The 26,060-nt window shown below is 33.3% G+C and overlaps 1 protein-coding gene across 15 annotated transcripts in view; it reads right to left on the reverse strand.

The window, feature by feature from the left end:
• MYCBP2 (MYC binding protein 2) overlaps positions 1-26,060 on the reverse strand; it is a 266,407-nt gene that overhangs the window by 59,953 nt on the left and 180,394 nt on the right. For 3 of the 15 annotated variants that reach the window (XM_067016840.1, XM_067016835.1, XM_067016836.1), the window contains 10 exons: positions 25,581-25,696; positions 23,438-23,535; positions 22,376-22,492; positions 21,507-21,647; positions 12,719-12,793; positions 9,862-10,086; positions 8,876-9,008; positions 6,378-6,500; positions 3,269-3,448; positions 2,824-2,889 (listed from right to left, as the gene is read on the reverse strand). In XM_067016840.1, coding sequence (XP_066872941.1) covers positions 2,824-2,889; positions 3,269-3,448; positions 6,378-6,500; positions 8,876-9,008; positions 9,862-10,086; positions 12,719-12,793; positions 21,507-21,647; positions 22,376-22,492; positions 23,438-23,535; positions 25,581-25,696 — 1,274 coding nt within the window. The remainder of the gene's footprint in view (positions 1-2,823; positions 2,890-3,268; positions 3,449-6,377; positions 6,501-8,875; positions 9,009-9,861; positions 10,087-12,718; positions 12,794-21,506; positions 21,648-22,375; positions 22,493-23,437; positions 23,536-25,580; positions 25,697-26,060) is intronic. The other 12 variants (XM_059042284.2, XM_059042286.2, XM_067016837.1 and 9 more) reach the window with 11 other exon arrangements.

The raw sequence follows: 26,060 nt of genomic DNA on the forward strand, positions 1-26,060 counted from the left end.
ATGGAACAGTAAAGGAAAAGTTTATATACACATCTCTCTTCTCTCTTATGCCTTTGCACACATATAAATATGGTAAGACAAGGAAAATGTGTGACTTTTATTTCTATAATTATTCTATTTCACTAGAATAACAGTTGAAGTAATTTGTATGTATATATGTATGTGTGCATATATAGTTTTTCAACTTAAAAAATTTAATGTGCCAGATTATTTTCAATTCCAAAGATTAAAAAAAAAAAAAAAAAACCCTATGCTTCAGGGGAAAAAAAACCACTAAAGAAATACTGGTTAATAATGCTCTTAAAGTTGACATGTGGAGCAGGTTATGTATGTCCCTACTTTATGTATGTCATCTACTTAGCTGGGAACTTGAGTTACAGTATTTAGGAAACCTTTTCCTTTTAAACCATGCTACATTCTTAAACTATGAAGGGGAAAATAACCAATCCAAACAAAGCTAATACTCTGGATGCTAGAACCAAATGGAAACAGAAATTTAAAAACTATATATTAAAGAACAGATTTTTACATTATTTATTAGTAGGCAAAGCTAGATATTTAAAAACATGGCCTCCTTTGTAGTCAGGAGAACTGGGCTCATGTTCTGACTCTACCATTTACTATGTACGTTTCTAGGGCATATCATTTATCCTCTTTAAGCTTCCGTTTCCTTAACTGTAAAATGGAGACATTATCTCAAATGAGGATGTACTGAAGTGCTCAAGGACAGTAGTAAGTACATAGTGGTGACATCAGAATAAGCAAGAACTAGTAAATACAGTCTTCTATACATAATATATATATATATATTTATTTATTTATTTATTTATTTGCGGTACGCGGGCCTCTAACTGTTGTGGCCTCTCCCATTGCGGAGCACAGGCTCTGGACGCAAAGGCTCAGCGGCCATGGCTCACGGGCCCAGCTGCTCCGCGGCATGTGGGATCTTCCCAGACCTGGGCAACAACCCGTGTCCCCTGCATCAGCAGGTGGACTCTCAACCACTGCGCCACCAGGGAAGCCCTATACATAATATTTTATTCAATATTTTAGAATCACAAAGGTGTAAGACAGAAAAGATTCTCATTTTACTAATTAGTAAAGGGAAGTTCAGTATAAATAAGCCATCTTCTAAAGCAAGATGAAATGTTAGTGTGATGGACAGCAGTGAAATTCAGGAAAGAATATCTTACTCAGGTAGTTTTAATTCTGCCATATTTAATTTTCCTATAATGTAATTACTACAATTCTAATATATCTATAAAACATTCAACTATTTTTAGATTCCATACTTGTTTTTAGTTGTGCTAAAGAGTAATAAGCCTTCTGGTTTCTGGAATTGGGTAGTCAAACTTCAGTGATATTCTGCTGAGAATAAGAAGTCTGTATCATTGGAGTACACGCAAGTAATGATTCGGAAAACTGGTAATTTTGAGACATTTCTACGCCATGATTTCAAATTTGCTCCAAGATGGTGGTAAAGGAAGTGGTGGTACGTACTGATAACACTTAGACACAATATGAACAAAATTATATTGATACAATGTCAGTTAGAAACCTATTATCCTTTAAAAGAGGCAAATCTGATTTTCTTATGGTCTTTATATTTTGTTTTACAACATTTTATTAAGTAACTTGGTAAAATAAAAATAGTAATTATACTTTTTTTTAGAGAAGTTTTCGAGAAGACTTGCAATAACCCTTTAGGTAGAACAAAACGGTTCTTATTCCTTAGTTCTCTTGCCTGCTGCCACTATGACATTATCAGGGTAATTTCTCTTTTACAATTTTATATTCAATATGAATTTTCTGCCTGGTTATGATGGTATTTTTCCCTTTTATTTCCTTGTCCTTACCTTTAAAACTTCCTGCAACCTGGGTACATCTAAATGTAAAGTGTCTGTCACTTCATTAAATGGGTAAACTAAGTCTTCACTTCTCTTTCATTCTTCTATAATGCTTATCAAGGAAGAAAAAACTATTTCACACACATGACACTGTTATGTTTCCTTGAAATTCTTCTTTTAAGAGACATTAAAGTGAATATTATACATGAATATAGTAGTAGAGAGAGAAGTAGTAGAGAGCAGTAGTAGAGATACTACTTGTATTTACAAACTAATTTCATTAATTGAACTTGCCTAATGTATAGTGCAAACCTAAAAAAGTTTATACTCTTGTATACTCTTTTCCAAAGACAGGTAATAATATCATAATGAATAACATCATTTGCTAACTATACACTACCCTGGTTCCTAATAAAAACTAAACCAGCTGGCATTCTCTTAAGTAATCCTAATAATAGCTAGAAAAGTGTTTTTGTACAATAATAACTTAGATCTAAATGTGGATGTATTTTATTAAAGTAAAGCAAAGACGTCATGCATTTGAATTCAAACAAATGGGTGTACAAGCTGAGACTTCCAAAAACTCTCTCAATTCAGTGAGTGTGTTTATATACTGTATAGCCAATATGCGAACTGAAGGCCAAGAAGAGCATATTGTTGTCATACTAGGAGGTTTGAGATGTTTATGGGGAAGCCTCAGGAACTTACTAAGAAAAAAGAAGACTCTGGTAAATGTAATTTGTTTTGGGTCTGTTTTCCAGATCAGTATGAATTACTACCATGGATAAAGGGCTAGAACAATCCCAGAAGGCAGAACTGGAATCAACTGATTGGTTTAACTTATTAAGAACAAGAACAAGAACAAGAACAACAACAACAAAAAGCAAGAGAAGAAACAACAATGTGAGAACATTTGGAAACCTACGTTGCTATACATTTCACAGACACCAAATTCACTTAAAAGAAACAAACAAACCTGCCCAGTACAGCCTCTCCTCCACCCACTGGTATAGTGAAATAGGTTCATTCTCTTGGGGCATCTCTAAGTAACAAAAATTCAGTGTAAAACAATGAAAGTTATCCTTATAACTGATGCTTACCATAGTCGTGCATATTATTTTTTTAATCAATGTTTTCTTAATATATTTTATAGTATGATTTGCTTATTCTGGAATTAGAAAACATAAAAGTCATATTTTAATAACTACACTTAATAAAAAAATGTGATTAAAAACAAATGTCTTAGCTGCAGAATGTCTTAGGTCAGAATAGCTTAAGTGCTTCAAAAATGTGGGAAGGGATAACGTCCTCATTAAATAAAACCAGTTAGGTGAGTTGATAAATAATTAGTAACTGATAAACAACTCAGAACAAAGCTTCAGAAATGGTTTGATGAGGCAGGTAAGGCTGACAAGACTTACTCTGAAGCTGAGGCTGCTGGAAGGAAAGGGGCTGTCCGAACACAAATGGGCTGTGGACTAGGGAAGAGGGAGGTTTTGCAGCTTGATCAAAGATGGAAGGAGCTGGGAGATTGGGCCGTGACTGAATGGAATTCAATATGGCACTCAGTTGGTCACCTGCAGTGGGCAAAACAGTCAAAACTACAACTTGTTATTAATTAACATCCAAAATGGCAAGGTAAATGGTGCTTTATGACATTCAGATAAAGTTAAACACTAAATAAAACAATGCCAATTCAGAACTGTTGTGGAAGTTGGTGACTGTTGTTCTCAAATTAGGGACCGAATGTTGTATGTTGTTTTAATAATGGAAGCACCCCAACAAATTTTATATAATGGCCCACTTACAAAAACAAATCCATTTAAATTCATATACAACATCTAGCAGCAGCATGAGAGAATACAGAGTCTATGAAGTAAGTATGATAAGTTGATTTAATACCATACAAGTATAAAGGAAGACCTAAGTCGATGATGTCTTCTGTGCAGTACCTGACATTGACTATTATCACCCTGCCTCATATGCAGTACACTTCATGCAGAAAATATGCAAATAATATGAACAGTTCAATGTAGGACTGAAGGGAGGCAAAGTATATGTTATTAATTTAGTAATACATTTCTATTACAGTTATAAATTAATATTTTCTTTTTTAAAGTTGTTATTGCCAAAGAAATTATACATTTTTAAAAGCATGAACTCTTTTGCTTGGATAGGCAATGTAAAAATTTATAAAAGACCTATAAGAAAAAAAGGAATATGAGGTACCTTATTTGAATAGTATCACAAACATGAATTCTGATATTTTCTTCAAAATTAAATACAAAGGACATTAACAGAAAAATACTTTTAAAAATATGAAATGATATAACTGGATGGATGATAGCTCCTTATTTATGAGAATATAAATATTAAATAGTTTAAATGATGTTGAAGAAGAAGGGTTGGGGGGGGAAACCATATCCAGACTAGCTGATGCAGAAACTGGAAAACAGTACCTTTCCAGGCATATTCTCTAGATATAATAAAGTTTCATAAATAAAGTTTTAAATGAAACACCAAAAAGAAACAGATTAATATGGAAAGAACTGTGCACACAAGCTACATATCTTCACTTAAAAAAATTAATGCTGCAGATTAGAAAAGGATTTTAGAGGTGATGAAGAATTTTATAAAATTGTTTTAAGGAAAAAGAATTTTTGCAATAAACAACTGCTTGATGTTGGATAGCATAAAGACTTAAAGAAAATGGGAACTACAATTAAAGGTAAGATAATAAATAAAGGTTAGATATATTTAATCAGATGAAAGTTTCTTAATATTTCTTTACTCCATCTAAATATTTTAAAAGTCTATTAAGAAGTACATGCTATTTTTGAACAATATTAGCAAAATCACTTTTAAAAAGTAATACATTATTTCTAATTAATAACAAATGTTCTCAGCAATGTTTGTCTCTACTGAAAGTTGATTTTTATTCTTATGATGTTTTAACAAATTCTGTTTTAAACACTGATTTAATGTGATAACCACCAGTACAATTTAGACATTTTGGAGACTGAAAGCATACGATTTGAATTAAACATGGTGTTAAAACAGATTACTATACAAGTATATAGTGGTAAGTCAACACTGAGATTTTAATTTAAGGACTGGGAGCGGCAGAAGGAAAGGGACAGGAAGAAAACACCACAAAGCATTTACCCTACTTAAGCATGATGGTCTAGTTTAAGTTAGTTGAAATCTGAGCTACCAGGAATGAGCAAGCAGACAGTATCCAAGCCTGTAGGATAGAGCAACCCAATGTAGGAGGAAGAGCCAAAAAGAAATCTTGTAGCTAAGGCTTCCTTCTTAATAAAAATACTTTGTGGAAAGTAATAAAGGTATCAAACAGAAAGTGGTTTTATTTTAAATTGAATATTTCCTCTATACTGATGTAATTCTGTATCTTGTTGACTATTTCATGATTTCACTTGCTCTGCAAGTCAGGTATTAAAACAACTGTACTTGTGTCTGGAAATCAAATCTCATGAATTAGTTTCAATAACATTTTAAAGTAAAAGTATTTCCATGTAGGCTATCTTCTCCTTCCTACCCATTGTCCAGCTATATGCTACCTTCTGACAATATCGTCGATTTTGAAGCTAAGAGTTAGGAGCAGGTTCATAAGAAAGCATGTGAATGTGTCCAAATTTACATACAAATGGAATTTTGGATGAAATTTGATCATAAATTACTCCAAAATAATTATTATTTGGACTGTCCATGATGCTGGTCTCTTCTATTAATGCAACCGAAACAAGTTGTATACATTTTATATCCATATGGCTTAGGGGTTTTGTTTTCCTTTCTACAGTTTTTTGGTTTCATTATACGTACCAAACCCAAAGCTATCATTCCATGTAATTTGAAATTAACTAACATAACTTGATTAGACTTTGAAAACCACACGTTTAATAAAGCTGATGTGCAATATTACTTAAAAATATTACTTAAAATATTTTTATTTTATTATTATTATTTTTTTGCGGTACGCGGGCCTCTCACTGTTGTGGCCTCTCCCGTTGCAAAGCACAGGCTCCGGACGCGCAGGCTCAGCAGCCATGGCTCAAGGGCCCAGCCGCTCCGCGGCACGTGGGATCTTCCCGGATCGGGGCACGAACCCGCGTACCCCGCCTCGGCAGGCTGACACGCAACCACCGCGCCACCGGGAAGCCCCATATTTTGATTTTAAATGGATCATTTTGGAAAGTTCTTTTTTGCTCATTAACATTTAATAATAACTGGATGATAAAGAAAAGTTCTTCTACTGGATATAGTGACACAGAATCTTTATGATGTGAATTCAAAATGAGTGTCTACAAAATAAGAACAGGTAAGCAAGAACTATAAACTTAAGCTAAGATGGATAAAACCAATACTGTAAAATGAACACCGCCGTAAACATTTTGATTGTTAGTTTTCTAGGAACAAACAAAGTTTTGTGGGTGAACAGTAATAAAAATGGTTAGAAGAGAAGGTAATAAAAATATTAGTTAGGTAAATAAAAGACTCACTTAAAACACCTACCTTTACTATTTCCGAGTCCATAATCAAATCCTTGGGCACTGCAACTTGCCCCTTTATTAAAGGCTTGTACTGAGAAAGGGCTTGGAGGAGGAGTTTGAGAATTTTGATCCAGAAGAACTTGTTCTACAATAAAAGGAACATCTATAAAATTAGTTTCTTATGTGCTATTCCCCATTTATAAAGAGAGAAAATTGCAAGAAAGATTTTTATGATGGTTAAATTTTAAAATAACCTCACGTTTAGATTTGATAATAGGTCTACCAATTAGGTCACTGACACCAACAAAGTATGTGACAAAATCTTTGTTTTCATCAATCAAAATCACTATAATACTTAGAAATGGGATATGCTCTTATGGAGTCAGTTTGCTTTTATTGTGCTATTAACATTTGCTATTATTGCTTTTTTTTTTGCTTTTATTGTGCCATATATATATATATATGGCAAAAAATCATTAAGTGATCACAGAGAAATTTAAACTTCTCTTACACCTCTGTTTGGGTTGAGTATATATCTTAGTAGAAACGATATCCTAATTTAAGAAGCATTTTATCTAAAAGGAACCTTCTACCTTCTAAGTATATGGGAATACAATTTCCTATGGTAAAACTCACTCCTTAGTATGGAAAGCATTTTACATTTTAACAATAATAGCTAACCTTACCATCTGATAGCTTTGTTATTTCTTCACTTAGCTTTCATATAGAACTTATAAAGTATCTTCACTTTGTAAATGAGAAAACCAAGGCACAGAGATATTAGGTAATTTGGACAACTGAAAAGTTAAGAGCTGGCATTTGTACCCTGGCAGTCCAGTTCCAGAGTCTACTCTTACACATTATGCTCATTGCTAGTCAAAATGATTACTAAGTTAGAAAGACCCTGACAGTCACTTAAACCATTCTCAGATTATTTAATTATGTCTTATATAAAGCTGATCTCACTTTAGGTTATTTTCCTTTATATCTGAATATCCCTATATAATGAAAATGTTTAAGAATTTATGAATATGTAATAATTATATATGTAGTAAGTATTCTGTAAATGGGAAAGTTATTTTGTAAAATGTCTGATTTACATGAAAAGAAGACTTTTGCTTTTCAAAACATAATAAAGAATAGTTTTACCATCTCAGGACATTATTTTATGATGACATCATCTTTGACTAAGAAAAACTGGTCTGTAAAGACAAGGGAGGAAGTAGGTTCTCAAATTGGGTTCAGTGGATTACTGATGCAGTGTGGTGTAATGAGCACAGCATTTGAAATAAGAATGAAGATTCTGGCTCATGTCTTTCACCTGCCCTGTTTCCAGTGGTATAACCATAGGCAAGTCATTTTAAATTCTATGAGCTTAGAAATGTAAAATGAAGATAATATAACTGATCTCAAAGGCTTGCTGTGGGAAAAAAGGGGAGAATGTTTAATGTATCATGTTAATATATCTAAACGTACTCTGTCATTCACACAAATTCCAAACCTTTCTTGAATCTATTTATATACTATGGCCATATTACCTCTTGGATAATGGTTATTATAACTTTATACTCTTTTGGATAAAGGAGCATATTCATTTAATTGTCTGACCCTCTCCTATAAATTCTGGGATTTGGTAGAAAAGTCTATGTTTGGCTTATCCACTTATTTTGATGTCCTAACTAATACTTTTGTGACTCAACTTGTATATTTAGAAAACTTAGTGAGCAACTAGTATGTGCGAAAACTGCTTTAGAACTAGGAATACAAAGATAAAAAACCTGTGCCTGTCCACAAGGGACTCACAATCTGGGTACGAAGAAATAAAAAATAACTTCAATATAATATCAATTTTGTTCTAGTGGTGAATTCAGTTCTTTAGGATGAGAGGTAACTCTTCACTCTGTGAGAATCAGCTAAAGCTTCACCTAAGTGATGACATGGTCTGAACAAGATGTTGCCACCAGGAGAATGAAGAGAAGAGGACAAAAAGGAAAATCTTTTATTAAAGGAGATCATTGTTGAAAAACAGTAAAATAAAGTTTAAAGCTGAAACTCTAACAACAAAATAGGAAACCCCCAGAAGAAGCTAAGTATATATTCAATGCTCCTTTCCTGAGACAGAATTCAATAGAATGAAATTGCCTGGGAGAAGTACTACAATCAGTGGTTTGAAAAATGAACTTCCATTTAGTGGTAAAAAGAGTAAAAGGTTTAGTCCCGAACTGGCAGAGAAGAATTATCATTTAAATTCATATTAATGAAATAAAAAGCATGTTTTACAAAGATCAATTCATGTTTCACATTTCCTTCTAATTCTCTTCTTTTATGTGTATTCATTTAGTATCTATGTACTTTACATAGGAATTTTAACAATTGCAAGATTTTTAAACCTTTGGTTTTGATTTTACTTAAAAAATAAACACACAAAAAAGCTCTTTACAACAAAAGAAATACAGTACACTTTAAACTTCTGCACTGCAAAGGTAAATCGGAATAAATCACAAATTTAAGCCAACTTGCCATCTTCATGTCGGAGGTACTGGTTTCCGCCTCTGTCTCTAGCTAAGGACCATGCCTCTCCTTCATCACTCTCACAGAACTCTACCATGCTGTTCTTATCCAGCTGCACCCATGTACCTTCAGAATTGGTTACCTGGTACATAACAAAAAGCATGATTGATTGGCTTGATTCTTTCAGGGCATTCAGGCTGAAAACCAGCAAAAAGTTTGAGTAAGTATTCCAATAAATCTCTATCATCAAATTAGTTTCTGAAATTAAGACCACAGCCTGAGGTAAGACAGAAATCAATAAACAGTCTTGTAAAATAATGCTCACTGATGACTTTAGTAAAAGCAATATTTTTTTAAGGCACAGGATAATCCCTTAATAATTTTAAATGCTACCCCAAAACACATGGCTCTTTGTTTGGCACCTGAAATGTCCTAACACAGCATACTCTCTATTATTTAGGTTGGTAGTGCCTAAAATGCAACTTGAAAATAACCCTGACACTGAGAAATAGCATGACACACTACATCTTTAAGCTGATCAGCTGAGGCAAATGCCACAGTTGACTAAAGAGTAATGTTATTTGCTCAGGACTTCAGTGACACCCATATATGGGAACGAAGAAATGAAACCCTTTGAATATAACACATCTCCAAACTGATTCATAGCAAATATTTCAAAGTGCTGTTCATCCATGACAGTACAGTACACATTTGCAATAGTGAAAAGATATTTGCAAATACCGAACATTTATATATACAATACAAATCACTTTGTTATATAAATATTGTTTTCACAAGGATAATTATGAGAATAAAATTATTAAAAAAGAAGCACAGAAAAATTGCATTAGTATTTTCAATACAGGTAAAGATAAAGAACATTAACATTTAAAAACCTGGGATGGAAATGGCAACCTTTGGAAGAAAGAGATGCTTTGGTTGTATTATATTAAAAATGAATATCTTAGAAGTCATGAAGCTACAAGAATCCATACCTCTCCCACTGCTTTGACTTTGTTTCCCAGAACTAACATTCCAATTGGGATACCTCTAAGGTTAGGGCAGCTTCTGATGTTGTGACCGGAAGGTCCCGTCTTCACTACCTTGTACATGCCTGGCCCTCCTCGCAAGAACGGCATATCCTGCTCTTGCATTGTTGCTTCCTGTGGGCAGCAGGAGTTTATGTCTTTGAAAAAGTCATCAGTACTAGTTTTAGGTTCCTGAAAATTTGAATAGGAAAAAAAAGTAAACAAAATACAATCTATTATCACTTTCAACATCCTTCTTAATTGCTTTTACAGCAAGTCCATAATGCATCAATTAAGAAAAAGAACACATATCCAAAGATAGCTCAAGGGTTGGTTAATACTACTATTAAAGAATCTTTCAGTTATTCAATTCTGAATAATATTTAAAAGAGTTGAAGAGAAGAAAAGATAGCAGGAGAGGACCTGAACCTCTAGCTTCTGTCCACCATAATTTGAGAAACACAGTAGTACTTGATTTTACTTTTATCTTTTAGTGAAATATTTAACAGTAGGAGAAACAAAAAATAATTTACTATATGAACCACAACTGAATAATTTTGAATCATTATTACTGCATTACTGCCTGTCGGTATGGGTTTAAAAGTCTAAATCCTCATTTCCTTGTACTTTTGTTTATAACTATTAATAAATAGAGAAAATAGGTATGAAGATTCTGGAGACTTATCTATAAACAGAGATAACAATGATGAAAAAATGTGCATGAAATATAGCTACATGTTAATATTTATTTACTAGTTATGAATGAAATAAGAATGCTTATAGGATTTTAACAACTCACACTTTCTTAATACAGTACAAATAAAAATGCCTTGTTAGATTTGCTAGACCATTGTTAAACAGTGATATATTAATGCTTTTAACAGAAAAAGATGATTATATTTCAGTAGAGAGGAGAGATTAACATTAAAGATGTGGTTTTATATAAATATATTTGGACATAAGAGTCACTTCTAAAATGAATGAAAGGAAGATACCCTAAATTTCCTGTTGAATCTGAATGCTGTGATGAAATTACTTCCTATGTGAATGCAATAAAGAGAAATAATAACCTTCCCATATTTGCTCTTTTTGCCAATTAAATGTAAAGGAAAGTTCTACACTGGAAATTCTTCCACTGTCATTATTACTTCTTTAAAACAGACTTAAACTGCATTTTTAAATACAGCGATATAGACTCTACAAATTGCTTTATTCAAATACAGTAAAAGATCAAAATGGGACAATTATTCAAACATTAGGTTAAAATTAAATTAATATTTAGTTATGTTATAAATAAGATAAAAATGGAAAAAACCACGAACATATTATGCAAGATAAAATATTACTGAGTAGCTCTATCCCTATGAGTAGTCTCATTCCAAAAGACATGTCCATTATATAGTGGAAAATTAAAAATAAAATCGTAAGGTTAAAAAAATGTGGATTCAAGAATTCTCCATACCTGTGTCTTTAATTTACTATATGGTTGGTCAGAAAAAATTTTAAATCCATTATTAACCTTCACATAACATCTTGTAAATTTCATTGTGGTGATGAATAATCATCAATTTTTACTTATACAAATACGAACTACGGACAGTATTTATTTACATTTACTATAATTACTGTACCATATTTGTCCAACATTCCTTATTTATATATTGGCAATTTAATGGAAATGAGAATTTTTAGTACTTGAAAAATTTAGATTTACAATCTAAAATAAAATATGCATTTTATATACCCATGCATGAATATTTGTAAAAATTTATATATGTGTACAACTATATGAATACAAAGAGAGCACTCAAAATAAAAATGGAGAGTAAGGTCTAAACTTTAAATTGTGCCATTTTACTCATGAGATTTTCAGTAAATACTTAAAAAATGTTGTGAATGATACATTTTAGCAAATACATGATGCTATTTCATAGATGGAAGAGTCAAATTAGTCATATGTACAAATGATCTTTTAAAAATTACATGGCATGGTGTAAAAACTAAACAAATATTCATAGATTTAGTGAAAAAACAATTTCACCGGTCTTTAATGATACATCTCGAGCATTTAATTAAGTTATAACAATATTTCCAATTTGACCACTCAGGGTAACAGTGAGAGAAAAGTCTTGGCAAACACTAATAATAATTATAATAACTGCAAGTTATTCACTGAAAGGCAATATAGGAGAACTGTCCTAAAATATTTAATATTTTATTGATTAAAGAAACTATACAAATTAATAAATGTACAGCAAAGTCTATCCCTTTTCTTAATACTAAACAGTATAAAAAGAACTGATAGACCTAAAATCACAGAACTGTGTCTGTTATTCTCAAGAAATCCTAAAATGCATGTTTTATTCTATACAGAAATTTAAGACCTGGGCACCAGCGTATGAAATTGAACTGCAATGTTAATTTTTGCTCCCTGCAATCCCACCCCAACATTCAAAAGGCCACTGTGCAAGGATAGGAAAAAACCAGAAGAGCCATAGCGTTGGAACTCTCCCACCTAAATAAGTAAGCTCTGAAAAAGCTAGACCTGTATATAATTGTTGGAGAAGCTAGTCATAAAGTTAAATATACCAAATTTGAAGTCAAGTAAAAGTTTTAACTTGCACTAGTAATACGGTCTTTGGCAGAAATAGAGGGGAAAGGTTTATGGGGAAACTCAATTGCAGAACTCTGTATAGATCGTTTTTGGTAAAAAGAAATTTTTAAAAATCAATCTTAAGCAAAGGCTTCAAAGATACAATGTAAAATTTGTTATACAAGCTGAAATACCTGAATAATGTATGACTGTTCCTTACAGTTAACTCACCTGGGGGAAAAAAGCTTTGGAAGTCCATGAAAATACGTCCAAATCCCTGACTCCTTGGCTAGCATTAAAGATATTCTGAGCAACAAAGTTTAAGAAAGAAAAATATCAACAAAGAAAGGGAACAGGATATCATCTGCAGAAGATGCGTTCACAGTAACAACAATGTTCTATACTCTAGCACCAGCACTGGAATATTATTTCACTAAAGGGAAACTGAAGCCACCTGAGTAAACCACACAGCAAAGAAATTCCGATACATAAGTTTTTGTCAAAAGCTCTCCATGGATATAGTGTGTCATGCCATTTACTACAATTAAGAGCCAGACATTGATTTAAACCTTAAGACAGTGCAAGAAGGACACCTTCAAACTCCAAATGATGACGTGTCTATTCCAGTACAAGCCAGATTTGTTTTATGACAGAAAACAGTCTGCTGTTTTATAAAGAAAATGTGACTAACACAGATTGTATAGATAGAGCAACTTTATTATGAATAATAATGGCATGTAGTATATGTGAACTAGTTATCTCTGTTTAAAGTACAAAAAAAATCAAAAAGAAAAATAATCTAAGTCATTTTTCAATTTTGCTCTCTTCTATAAATGAGAAAAAAGTCACTTGGAAACGTTACTGAAAGCTGTTAGAAAATTTGTTAAGAAAAGCATAGAGAAAAAACAAACAATCTGAACTTTTATCAAAAGGCAGACCTAGTTTTCTCCATCTCAAAGTTTAGGAAATGCACAGAGCATTTAGGATCTCTACTTTAGAGTCTAAAAATATTTTTTTACAGAACAACCAATTCACAGCAACATGGTCCTAGAAAAATCAACATTTTCACAAAATGTTTTCATAAAAATTAAAATGATATACATTTACAGAGACATATCAACCTATTGAACATATTTATTTGATCAGAAATTAAAATCCTTCCAGAAACCAGCAATTACCAATTTTACTGCTTATATAAATACAAAAAAGAGGACATTCAAAATGTTAATGAAAGTTGTCATTATCCAAGACTTCAGCACAAAAGAAACAACACAATTCCCAACCAACTGTAAGCTATTTTAGATAACGAGAATTTATTTAATATTCTCCAGTTCTGTATTTTCCTCATGTATGTACATGTAGGGACAGATGTAGATACAGACCCATATACATATATATATGCTAATTCAGAAATATAAAACATATAAAAGCCAGAAAAAAAATGAGCTTCTATTAGTGTGCCTACAGATAAATGCAAAACAAAAGAAAAAAACAAAAAACCAAAGCCCCCTTCACATTTAAAAATAGACAGCAGACAAGGCACTTTCTCTTTAGGTGAAGTGGAAACATGTTGCCAAGTATTTTGAAATGCTATTTTTTGGGGAAAAAGATGTCCTTACTGGTTCGTCCATGTATGAAAGAATTTGTGAAGTATTTGCTCAATGGTTTTTCTCCTTTGCAGAGAATAGTGGTGTAAACCTTTGACATAAAACAATATGAATATTTTTTAGCATATTCTACATTTTGGCATAAATTTTTCTAGCATCAAAAGCAGTGTGAAAAGCACTGTAAAAAGCAATGCAGATGAGCTAGGAATAAAGAAGCAGTGTGGTGACTGACAATTTTAAAGCTTGTATCTCTCTTTTATTTTATTTTTTTTTAATTTAAAAAATTTTTGCTGCGCCATGCAGCTTGTGGGATCTTAGTTCCCCGACCAGGGATTGAACCCGCACCCTCGACAGTGAAAGTGCAGAGTCCTAACCACTTGGACTGCTAGGGAAATCCCTCTCTTTTATTTCAATGTGCAAACTCAAGTGTTTTCTCAGTCTGAGGACATGAGTTAACATATACAATGATACCTTAAAGTGATGTAACTGCTAACCATGGTAACAAATTGCCAATAAAATCAATTTTGTACATGTTTTATATGTGGATTCAAATTTGACTCTTTTTTGCTTTTGTTCTGCATTTGTAGAAAATTCTTTCTACACTGATTTACTATAAGATTATTTTTAAAATGTGTTATCCTAATAAAATTGCATTTATCAAGTATCAAAAAAGCACCAGACAGAAAACTGGAGTTTAAAATTAAAATGTACTTGCAATAGTTTTCTTTCGAAAATTTAGGAAAGTTTAGTCTAAAGATACGAACATGCATGAAAATATTAATCTCTCCAAAATCTCAATTTCTCACTATTAAAATATATAAATTAGCTTTCATATTGTATAATTTTATAGAATAATATAGCACCACTATATATGTAAAAGTGTGTGTATATATATATATAAATATATACACACATATACAAATACACACATATCTACAATAATCTATATCATTTTATTCTCAAAGACTATTGTGAAGGCAAAAAAGTTCTGTCAAGAAAATTAGAAGCTGAAGCATGCTAAAAACCTAACTAAACTGATGAGCACCAAATTGCAACTCTAAGACAATAACCTTTCAAGACATAGAAGAGACCAAATAAGCGAATAATTTTCATGGAGAAATACATGACCAAACATGCCAAATGCTCACGCAAAAGAAAAAAAAAAAAGTAATTATTTCATTGTGCTGGATGATCACAGAGTTAAAAATTGCCAATTTTAAAGTGAAAAAGATAAAATATCTCAGAGAAATTAAACACAGCATATATACAAACAATTATAGTGTTATTTTAATAGAGGCTTAAATTAAGGCTTAAATGGAATTTAAGGAAACTTAAACATCAAGCTAAAGTATGAAATGAAGCTTTTGATAACCATCTAACGACAGCATATTTACTAATGGTGTATTAAGTAAATACTTAGTATTTAGTAGGACTGAAAAACAGGTTATGCATACATATACACGCAAATTTATTAACGAGAGAGACAAAAATCAAGAAATTTGGGTCATTAAAGCTGTGACTATCAGGCATCATTAGGTATCCCAAAAGAATGAAACTGACATAAAATGCAAGAGACATTTGCTAATTTTACCAATTACCCTGAGTAATGTTATAAGAGAGAATACCAAATGATATTTTTCCTTCATCTCCCCCCAAATCTTCAGAGTCCCCAAATTCAGAAAATCAACCTACTTTCTATATGTGAACACCAATCAGCCTAAGTAGGTAGAAAGTGTTCTGTATAATTGCATGGCGTGTTCAGAGACTCAAGTTGCTTCTGCAAGAATTTGGATAATATGGGCATTATAAGGATATCTTTGAATACTTCTAATGAGGTATCATCTAATTCCCTTGATATAAACTTTCTCTACCACTCAACCTCATTCACAATGTTAAAAGACCTCATTTTTGACAAAGAATCCAAAGAACTGGGCCTGTAATTTTCAGATCAGTAATATCTCCTATTTTAGAAGTAAACTTGCTTTCCAAAAAATTTAGGCTCTATTATAGGCAGTCAAATGTCTCCCATGTCATGTGCATAACTGATTTTCTCTCTCTTTTTAAACATATTTTCCCTGGTATCTGAAACATTCTATTGGCTTACACTTATAGTTTCCAAATCTTAAGAATTTTAATTTAAAATCAGCCTTCCCCAGGTATACCTTCAACATACATCACGATATTCATCTTCATTCAGCCATTAAGATTATTAGTATTCATATTTATTTAATTGTGGAGTTCTAGCCAAAGTAATATGATTCTTATAGCTATACTTACTTTATCCTTTTATAACTATTTATCCTTATGGCTCCACTAGATTAAGGTAGACTAAACATAAAAAAATGGGCTTTGGAATCACATCAACTGGAGTTCCAGAGCTAGCTCCACTACTTACTACTTATGATCTTGGGAGAATAGCTCTCTTCTGTCACTGGAAAAATGAGAATGATAAAAACTTAACATCAAAGGGGCACAATGAAAATTAAATGAGAGAATTAAGTTATGGAGCATTAAGAGGGTCAGAAATTATTTCAAGCAGTACGATCCTACCAAATGCCAAGAACTAAAATTTAGTATTTAACAAATGTTGAAAGCCTACCATGAGCAAAATGTAATATTTAACACTCTGGAAGAAAAAATATAAGAGGGGATCCTAAATGAGTCCTAACCCTTGAGGAGCTTAACAAAAATAAGAGGTATATAAATACAAATGGGCTAAAGGCCAAAAAAATCCAAACTAAACATTATGGGTAGTTGGAGAAAGACATTTATAAGCCTTTTCCAATTTTACAGACATAGTGCTACCTGAGAAAGGAGAGAAAAAGCTAATTTCCCCAGTACTTATATGCTTTTTACCCTCAATTCATTCTTCACCCGTATCAACTATTTTTTAGTTACCATACATAGCATGCCTCCATAACTTTGGATATCTGACTTCTCTAATGTGAAATTACTTTACTTTGTCCTGGCAATTTTTCTTTAAGATTTCCTCAAATGTCACCTCCTAAGTAAAGTCTCTCTATAACTTACCACAATGCAACTTAATTATCTGAATATTGTATGTCTATCCCATTACATAGTGAGTACCCTAAGATCATGAACTGCACTCTTACTTATTTTCTATCCCTCCCCTTTGCCTCTCCACCCAACACCTACTTCCCAGCTTAGTATCTGGTACATAATAAGGACTCAATAAATATATGCTGAGTGAACAATTAATGAATTGATAACTACAGCATTATTGGGATGTACAGGGATGAGAAACATTGACAGAAATTTTTGAGCCTGGCCGATTAGGAAAATACTAGAAAAGTTAGAAAAAAAATGGAAGCAAAAGCATTTTAGACAAATGAAACAACATAAACAAAGACTCTAAGATGTAAAATTAAACAGTGTGTTCTAAAAGGGGCAATAAGTTCTAACAGACCGTGAGCACCTCACAGAAAAGAATCTGCACTCTTCATATTTATCCCTAATCTTCCCACTGATTAAAAAAATTTTTTTGATTTAAAAATATTCTAAAAAAGACATAGTCATAATATGGATGTCTAATGCTATTTAATCTCTAAACTAGAGCATTACTAAAGTACTAAAACACAGTTAAAGTCATATTTGAACTAAGTTAGGATGTCATTATTTCTTAGTAAAGTAATGATGTTTAGATAGAATTACTGCTAGGTAGACCAAAATTTAGCTAAAGTACTTATCTACAATGAAAATGATAGTTCTACAGTATGAGTAAATAAACAAGACAGTGCAACAAAAATCATTTTAAAGCTCATTCTAAATGTGACTATTTATGGTAATCTTTAAAAAAAAATGGTTCATCAAATATTTAGTCAGTGTTCTATTTCCAATCCCTACGCCCATTCTCTCCAACAGTTTGTTTGAGTCAGGCTCCAAACAGGGTACAGACATTCATGTGAATACAAAATTGTTGTAACTAGGAAAGGCTGAAGAGGTTGATGGAAGGGCTGCTCAAGGCAACTTTTTGGTACTTTTGCATCTCTTTAAGTTAGTGGCATTAGTCCTCGATAATTTCTAATTTTATTTCAAATCTACTAGCTTTCTTTTTTTAATTGAGTAGTGTTTCACAATGGTTAGCCGTAATTTATAGTTGATTTACTCACAAACGAACTGAAGTATAAAAAGGGAAAATAGGTGGCAAGCATTTTTCTAGCAGTAAATGAAGTAAGAGATGCAAAGGGAAGAAGCAGCAAGATGCGTTTGTTTAGCTCTATTAGTTCCTTGAGGAGATGAGATGGAATCATTATCCCCTCTATGCCCTATCATGCTCTGCCCCGTAGAATAAGGTACTCGTTAAAAACGTATTGACTGTATGAGAGGCCTGTCCTGGTCCTTAAAATCAAAACCTTGGAAAACTAGCCTGTTCTTGCCTATGCCAGGCTCTGACTCTTTGGGTCCTCATATAACACCCTCATTGAAGCAACTTTATACCAGATCTGTTTGAAGCCCTAGGCCAGTTGTCACACATCCCCTCTGTCCTCTTTGGTCACCACATAAAATATAAACCCTTATGTCATCTACCTGTTCTCTTTTTATACCAAAACTACTCTAGGCTTCTTCCTGATCCAACATCTAATTATTCCCATTTGTCCCATGACTTTATATTGTATCTAATGGGACTCTTCCTCCAATGGTACACAAACTCTCTTACAAACCTTGCAGGTCACAGTGTTGCCATCACTGGTATGTCTTTATGTCGATGTGGATATCATCCAACTGCCTAGACTTTTAGTTCTTAGACTTGGGCAGTTCCAATGACCTTTACTTCCAACATACTTCAGCTGCCCTCTCACGACCACATTAATGATCCATTTCATTCAATAAAATGCTCTAAGTATGAAATCAAATTCAAATATGCTATGTTATCACAAAAATTGCCTATCTCCTTCCAGCTCTTCAAGTATAGCGCACTCACTATATTGTTCTATTTTATTAAGTCCTCCAAGTCCCTTGGACCGTCCATTTGTCCTTTCACATTTCCAAATTAGGCTGGATCCTACAGTCGGTGATCTCAATTGCTCTTTCATCAGCATCTGAAATTCCCTTTTGTCCCTATTTTCCTGTCATAGCAGCCCAGGAAATTCCAGCCAATGCTCTCATCTGTTTTCCTGGCTCCTTTAATGCTGGATACTTAGGGCCATGGGAGAGGAAGGGTATCCAGAATGGATCTATCCAGTGGTCCCCCTGGGTCCTTAGTGGCCCAATAATCCCCAAACAAGTAGTTTTATTTGTCAGATCCCGCTCCTATTTCTCTCAAACATTACTCCAAATCTTTATGGCATTTCTAAACTCTCTAGCTTAACTCAATTGTTTCAATCTCCACTGATGACTTTTCTCCCTTCTATATGGAAATCACGGTCTCCTTCAACCTCTTCCCTTCCTCCCTCAACCCTAAAAACTGACCCACTGCCATACATACCCCCTCCTCCTTCGCAGAAACAACTCTCCAAGGTGCCCTCAATTCTATTTTCTCCTCCTCTTTCAGCCTTCAGATTTCTTATCTACATCTTTAATGTCTCCCTTTTCTACTGGCATCTTTAATTTGCAAGGATCTCAAGTCACTACCATCCTTAAAACAAAGGAACCAGAAAAACCTCAGCCTTCTTAATGATACCAGATACTCTGAGTTACTTAACGTTAAAAGAGAACTCATGTCATTCTTCAACATAAAGACAAGCTAGAAAATATCAAAAGCTACTTCATTTTACTTTCTATCTCCAATATTCTTCATCTAGATTTTTCTAATAAGTCAGTGATAATCTCCTCAATTCACATACCAGTGAAAAGCCGTCAACAAGTATTTGTACGGCTCACTCCATTTAGCGTTCCCTCCTACCTTTATTATGTCCTCTCTCTCTGACCTCAAGACTGTCTACTAAAAACTTTCTCTTGGCTAGAGTTTAAAAGCATCAAATAACAGAACAGCAGTGGTCCAAAATGAAGCCATGGGATTCAGAACTTCAACACACAGCACACTTCTTGCTCTTCCTTTCTACCTTTGTTTATTCTCTCGCTCTATCTGTGTGAATAACTTCCTCTTCCAAACCCATCTCCTCAAATGAGCAAACAAAGGAATTAGGAAGAAAATTTTGCAGTGGGGAAGGTAGTAAAGATAATGTAATCTAATATAATGCCTTATTAGGGACTTAAAATACACAAAACTCTAAATTGGTCAAAATTTTAAAAATATGCTGTTAATGAAATAAACAAAATGGCTATTATAATTATCTCATTTAAAATATCATTTTTGTAATCCTGAAGAATATTTGGTTACCATAATGAGAGATGGGTTCAATCCATTTAAGGCCAACTTTCGAGCCACAGATGAAAAAAATCAAAAAATCAAAAAAGTAGTACACCAACACTCTCCAAACTCTTTATCACGCATCTATTTGTAAAAAGTATATAGACAGATATATCTCTCCCCACTCTACTATTATAAAACATATACAAAGGAATAGAGAAAAGAATGAAATCAATAAATTTAAATAGAAGTTCTGTTATTTTCTTTTCCAAAGAATCATCTTGTATACACCCCTTTGGAGAACATTACTCTGAACTATTAAGGAGAAAAACAAACAATATATTAAATGATTTGATATAAAGAGCTAGTTTTATACACTGATTTTTAAGAAATTCAACTGTTTAAAATACTAAGGCTTTTTTAAAATAAAAATTTACCTGTTCTATTTATTAGCAGTGTCATAAGGAATACATTTGATGGAAATGAAAAAGAAAAAAAATCATATATTTCTGTTTAAATTATAAAAAGAGCTGTGGGTTCCTATCATATTTAGTGATATAGCAAACTTTTGAACACTCTAAGTATTCTACTGCATCTGTCAAAGAGGCTCAGTGAATTCTCTCAGACACTAAGATTTAACTTCAACTAGAACACTACAGCACCACAAGTCTAAAAATCCACCTTATTTTAACACAGCAGTATCACATGCCAAGAAAGAAAAGATTCCAACTTAGACAACACAGAATTACAAAATGCCAACATGAAAAAAATACATTATACATATTTCTGAAATGAATAGTAACACTGAATTCTTAAATTTTAGTTTGGAATTCATTCCAAACAGTAGTGTGAATAAGAAAGGGAAAAAAAAACATAACCGCTCTCGTTCCCTACCTCTGTGTAAGGAATTCAGCAGGCCTAGTTTTAATTTACTACTTCCTGCTTGTGATGGACCATAGTAAGTAGTAAGGTCCTTAGCCTTGCCAAACTCCCTCTTTATTACACAGAAGCTCTCAGAATTCAAGCACTTAAAGTTATTTAGTTGTGGTTTACCTCAGAACTGAGAAGCCTTAATTAAAGAAAGCCCTGTAATGAGGACAGAGTATACCTAGAAAGCTTTTTAAAACCGCCTTTTACTTACGTCAACAGGGACCAGAAGACTCTTCCCAAGATGCTGATTAAAAGAGAGGCACCAGGCTTCAGTGTAACCATTCATGTTAGGAACATACTTCTTTATCGTCTCATCATTCAGCCTCAGCCACACACCATCATCATTGTGGATCTATGGAATATACGCAACAGAAACAAGCCACGCCCTCCTGTAACTCCTATGAGGGTAGCAAGGTCTGAAAGGCTACAAAGCAGGCAAATAATGCTGGACATGGAGATTAAGCGTCTAGTTTTTGCAGAAGGTAAGAATGAGAGAACCTTTAAGGAAAAAACCAGCAAGGAATGCCAAGCAACATGATAATTCACATGGTGAGACTGTAAAAAACAATGTCACTTAGGAGTAAAAGCACACACAAAAAAATCACACTTTAAGATAAATATTTCAAATATATAATCAGATGTTTTCCAAAGAACTTAAGACTTCCTTCCCCTCAATTCAGATTTTCATAGTTGGAAGTTACTTGACTGTATTATTAGAAAAATGTACTGTCCAAAGTTAAGGTAATATAATAAACACATTCAAAAACAAACCACATTTTAAAAATTCAAGAAAAACTGTACTCATTTTCATTGAATCCTTGTACAGGTTCTGACTACCATGTTAACTGAATTCCTTTTATGCTAAAAATATAATTTTAGTTATTTTATTGATAAAGAAAAATGAATGCAATGTTTGAAACTCAATGAACAGAATTTTGAAATTCTGTGAAATGATTTCCCAAACACTACCCAAATTGCTTAAAACACATTCTAACAAACAATTTAGTAAACTTACATTGTGCAAACAATGCAAAAATTTTCTGTCCAAAATTTATTACCAAGTGTTTCCTTACAAATTACCTCATCAATGAAAGTGATGGTTCCATTGACCTTCACTATGCCTATCTGCTCACTCTGAAGTGAAGGGTGGCTACGGATACGGAGCCCTGCACTGTCCTTGGCCACAAATCTTCGAACCTGAGAAAGGCAAAGACAGACAGGTGAGACAGGGGAAATCACGGAACAGAGACCTTATAAGTAAGTGGTAAGAGAGAAAATTAAACAGATTTGAAAGTATAATTCTGAGAAAGTTTCCAAAATTATTTGTAGCTGGTTTCCCTGTGCAAATAACAGTTGTTAATTTATAAAAAACATTTATAAAAACAATATTTAAAAAATGTTGTTTTTTAAAATGTATATTATTAAAAAATAGAAAATTATTAATATACGTTTATAATTTCTTTTCTAAACTTTGAAGACATGATAAAAAGAGCCATTTTTTTTCCTTTCAGGAAGGTATATAAATTCTATTATCCATGTTTCATTTTTAATAAGTAGTTTACTAAAATTCCTATAGTGCTTACTCTTTATATGTTAGGAAATGAATTTTTTCTTTTAACAGCACAGGATACGTTAACCTTGTCAACTTTATACACTTAATTTTGGTAGATGTTTTGTGAATTGTAAACTTTCCTTCTTTTTTTTTTTTTTTTTAAAGGGTAGCTTTTATTTATTCATTTGGCTGCACCAAGTCTTAGTTGCGGCACGCGGGATCTTTCATTGCAGCATGCAGGATCTAGTTCCCTGACCAGGGATCGAAACTGGGCCCCCTGCACTGGCAGTGTAGAGTCTTAACCACTGGACCACCAGGGAAATCCCAATTGTAAACTTTCAATAACAGAAAGTACACAACGCCTATAAATTACTATAGCGTTATACAAAGAAACCAACAAGTACAGGTTCTACAATTGAGAAATGATTAGAATTACCATGAACTATTCTTCAAGTTCATTTGGGAATACTTGGAATTCGAATACTGAAATAAAGTAAAGTATGAGGTGTTTGATGGCTACCTTGAAGCATCAATGAAGAAAATTAATATATCTCAGACCAATTCATGTTCTGATTTCATTCTACCCTAACCTTATTTGGTTGAGGCTCAGTCTTTGGTTTGACCAGCTGAGTTCCTGGTGGTATCATCCCTTTTGGTGGGTCTTTTACTTTTACTTCTAGGCCAGCATCTGTAAGAAAAGGAAGGGAACTGTTAACATTTGAGAACACAAGGGAGGGAGGACCCTTAAACCTAACTTAATATACATTCACAGGCTATTTTAAACAATTAAAACAAATATCTGAATTCTGTCCTTTTAAGGTGATTAATATTTAATAGCTAAGAGAGAAATATCTGAAAAATGACCTTAAGATTCCAAAGGGGTGTCTTGGGGGTTCAAGGAAAAGAGGAGGGGCTATAGAATATGTAAAATAATACTGAAAAATTCAAAACAATCAAAAAGAAACCCTTGTGTGATCAAATGTTATCTCATAACAACCAATCAGAACACTACTCATCATCTATACCAATCATCTCATGAGTAACAGGCAGCACAGCATGGTGTTTAAGAGCTGGGCTTCTCACGCTAGACTTGGCTGTTCCCACATCTGCCACCAACTGTTTGACTCTCTGTGCCTCATTTTTTTAATCTATAAAATAGGGATGAGAATAGCATCTATCTCACTGAGATGCTGTGAGAATGAAATGATTTTTAAAATATACATAAAATACGTAAGGTGTGTATAAAAATTTTTAGATATATATTAAATGCTATTATCATCCTCCTTATTCTAAAGAATTATTATCTGTCCTTGACTGCAGTCAAGCAAGTCCTAGTCTACTAACAGTTTGGTCACCTTTGGAGAAAGCTAAGTTAAGAGGTGGGGAAGAAAATGAATGATTCTAAGTAACTATGAATCTTTTTCTTCAGTGTCTTTCCAGAAAACAAATATAAGTGGATTTTTCTTATCTACTTTGTATCAGTTTCCTTTACCCACTATTAGCCAAGAAGAAACCATTCTTGACAATCTCCACTTTTGAACCGCTGTAACGTGTGCCCCTTGCACGTCACTACTTATATTCTACTTCATGTGATTTTGTTTGGCTGTTTTATCTTACAATCATCAGTAAGTTGTTAACACTTGCCAGGAACTGTCTTACCTCTAGAACAATGTTTTGCCCAGAACCAACGAAAGTTTGCTGAACTAAAGGCTTTAAAGATATGCTGAAATAAAAGAGTGTAGCAAAGGCTGCCACTAAAGGTCTCTAGGATGGTATAGATGAATCTAATATATCTGATCCTGTAGTTACATTAATGTATATTCTATACATCTGTGGTTACAACAACGTAAAGTACTTCTTTATCTTCACTGTAAAAACAAACTACTTAAAGTTTCCCAAAGGGTATTTTGGTGGAATGTTAATTAGTATTACTTTTATCTCTAACCTGTCTCCTCTTCCCTACATGTAAGGTTCTCAAGATAAGGATTAAACAAATTTAGAGAGGATTCTTAATTTCAAGATTTCTTAGAATCCCAAATATGATAATATGAATTGTATTAATGTCTAAGATGAGACTACAATCTATTGGGCTTTCTAAATCTGCCTGATCATAGGAACCCTTTTGCTTGAGGAGCATTAGGAAAAACAGTGTTATAAGGAATTCATATTGATAAACACTTATTAGAGCTTTGTTGTCCTACTGTTGTCCTATTATATGGATAGTTTAAAAATAAAGAAAAGAGAAAGATTAATGCCCAAAGGAAAAGCAATATATTTTTCAAAGTTAGTGGTAGGTAAAAAAATTCATCCTCTTGGCAAGTATTTATTGAGCAGCCATCATGCACCAGGCACTGAGCCAGACTGGGAGATCCAAAGATGAAAGAGGTGTCTGCTCACAGCCAGGAAGGGAAGACAGACATACCACGGGATAGGGAGATGAGGCATGCACATGGTTATAGCACAGCATGGAGGAGATTGAACCTGACCAGCCACATCAGGGAATGCAGGGAAGGAATCATGAGGGCTACAATGACCCATAAATTATTACAACATTTTAAGACCTCAACAATGCACGAACTAAGTACTCATTATAAAGGAGGATATGAAGCCCCCTAAAAGTTATGAAATCTGTCCATGTCTGTGATACACGTTACAGGGCAAACTAGAACAGAAAGAGGATTTTGATTCTAGTTCTTTGCACTAAGTAACTCACAACTTAAAAAATATATATACCTATTTCAATGCCATCGATTGTAACATGAATGGTGTAGAGTCCAATAGCCCCTGGAGTCCAATTTGCACAGTAAGTGCCATCGTTATTGACACGAATCAGCATATTCTCACTGGGTCTGAAAGGAAATAAGATGGGTACTGCAACATTTACTTTTGGTTAAACAGCTGACATCATCATTAACATGTATCAGCAAACATAACATTTCTGATTGTATTATCACAATGAATAGCAGTCCTACTGTCATAACATGTTTTCCTACTCTCCATGATTGAATTTACTTTTTCCTCCTCACCTCAAACCTCTAGCACCACTCTTCCTCACTTTCAGCTGATCATGACCTCATCACTTTCTTCAGTGAAAAACAGAAGCGATCAGATACAACCTCAAAGTTGCAATCAGATTAAACCTATTTTCCTCTACCTCCTGTTAAAATGGAAAGAGAGTCCTGGGTCTTGTCCAAAGCCAGCCATTCCATTTGT

Source organism: Kogia breviceps, chromosome 16 (assembly GCF_026419965.1).
Source record: "Kogia breviceps isolate mKogBre1 chromosome 16, mKogBre1 haplotype 1, whole genome shotgun sequence".
NCBI lineage: Eukaryota > Metazoa > Chordata > Mammalia > Artiodactyla > Physeteridae > Kogia > Kogia breviceps.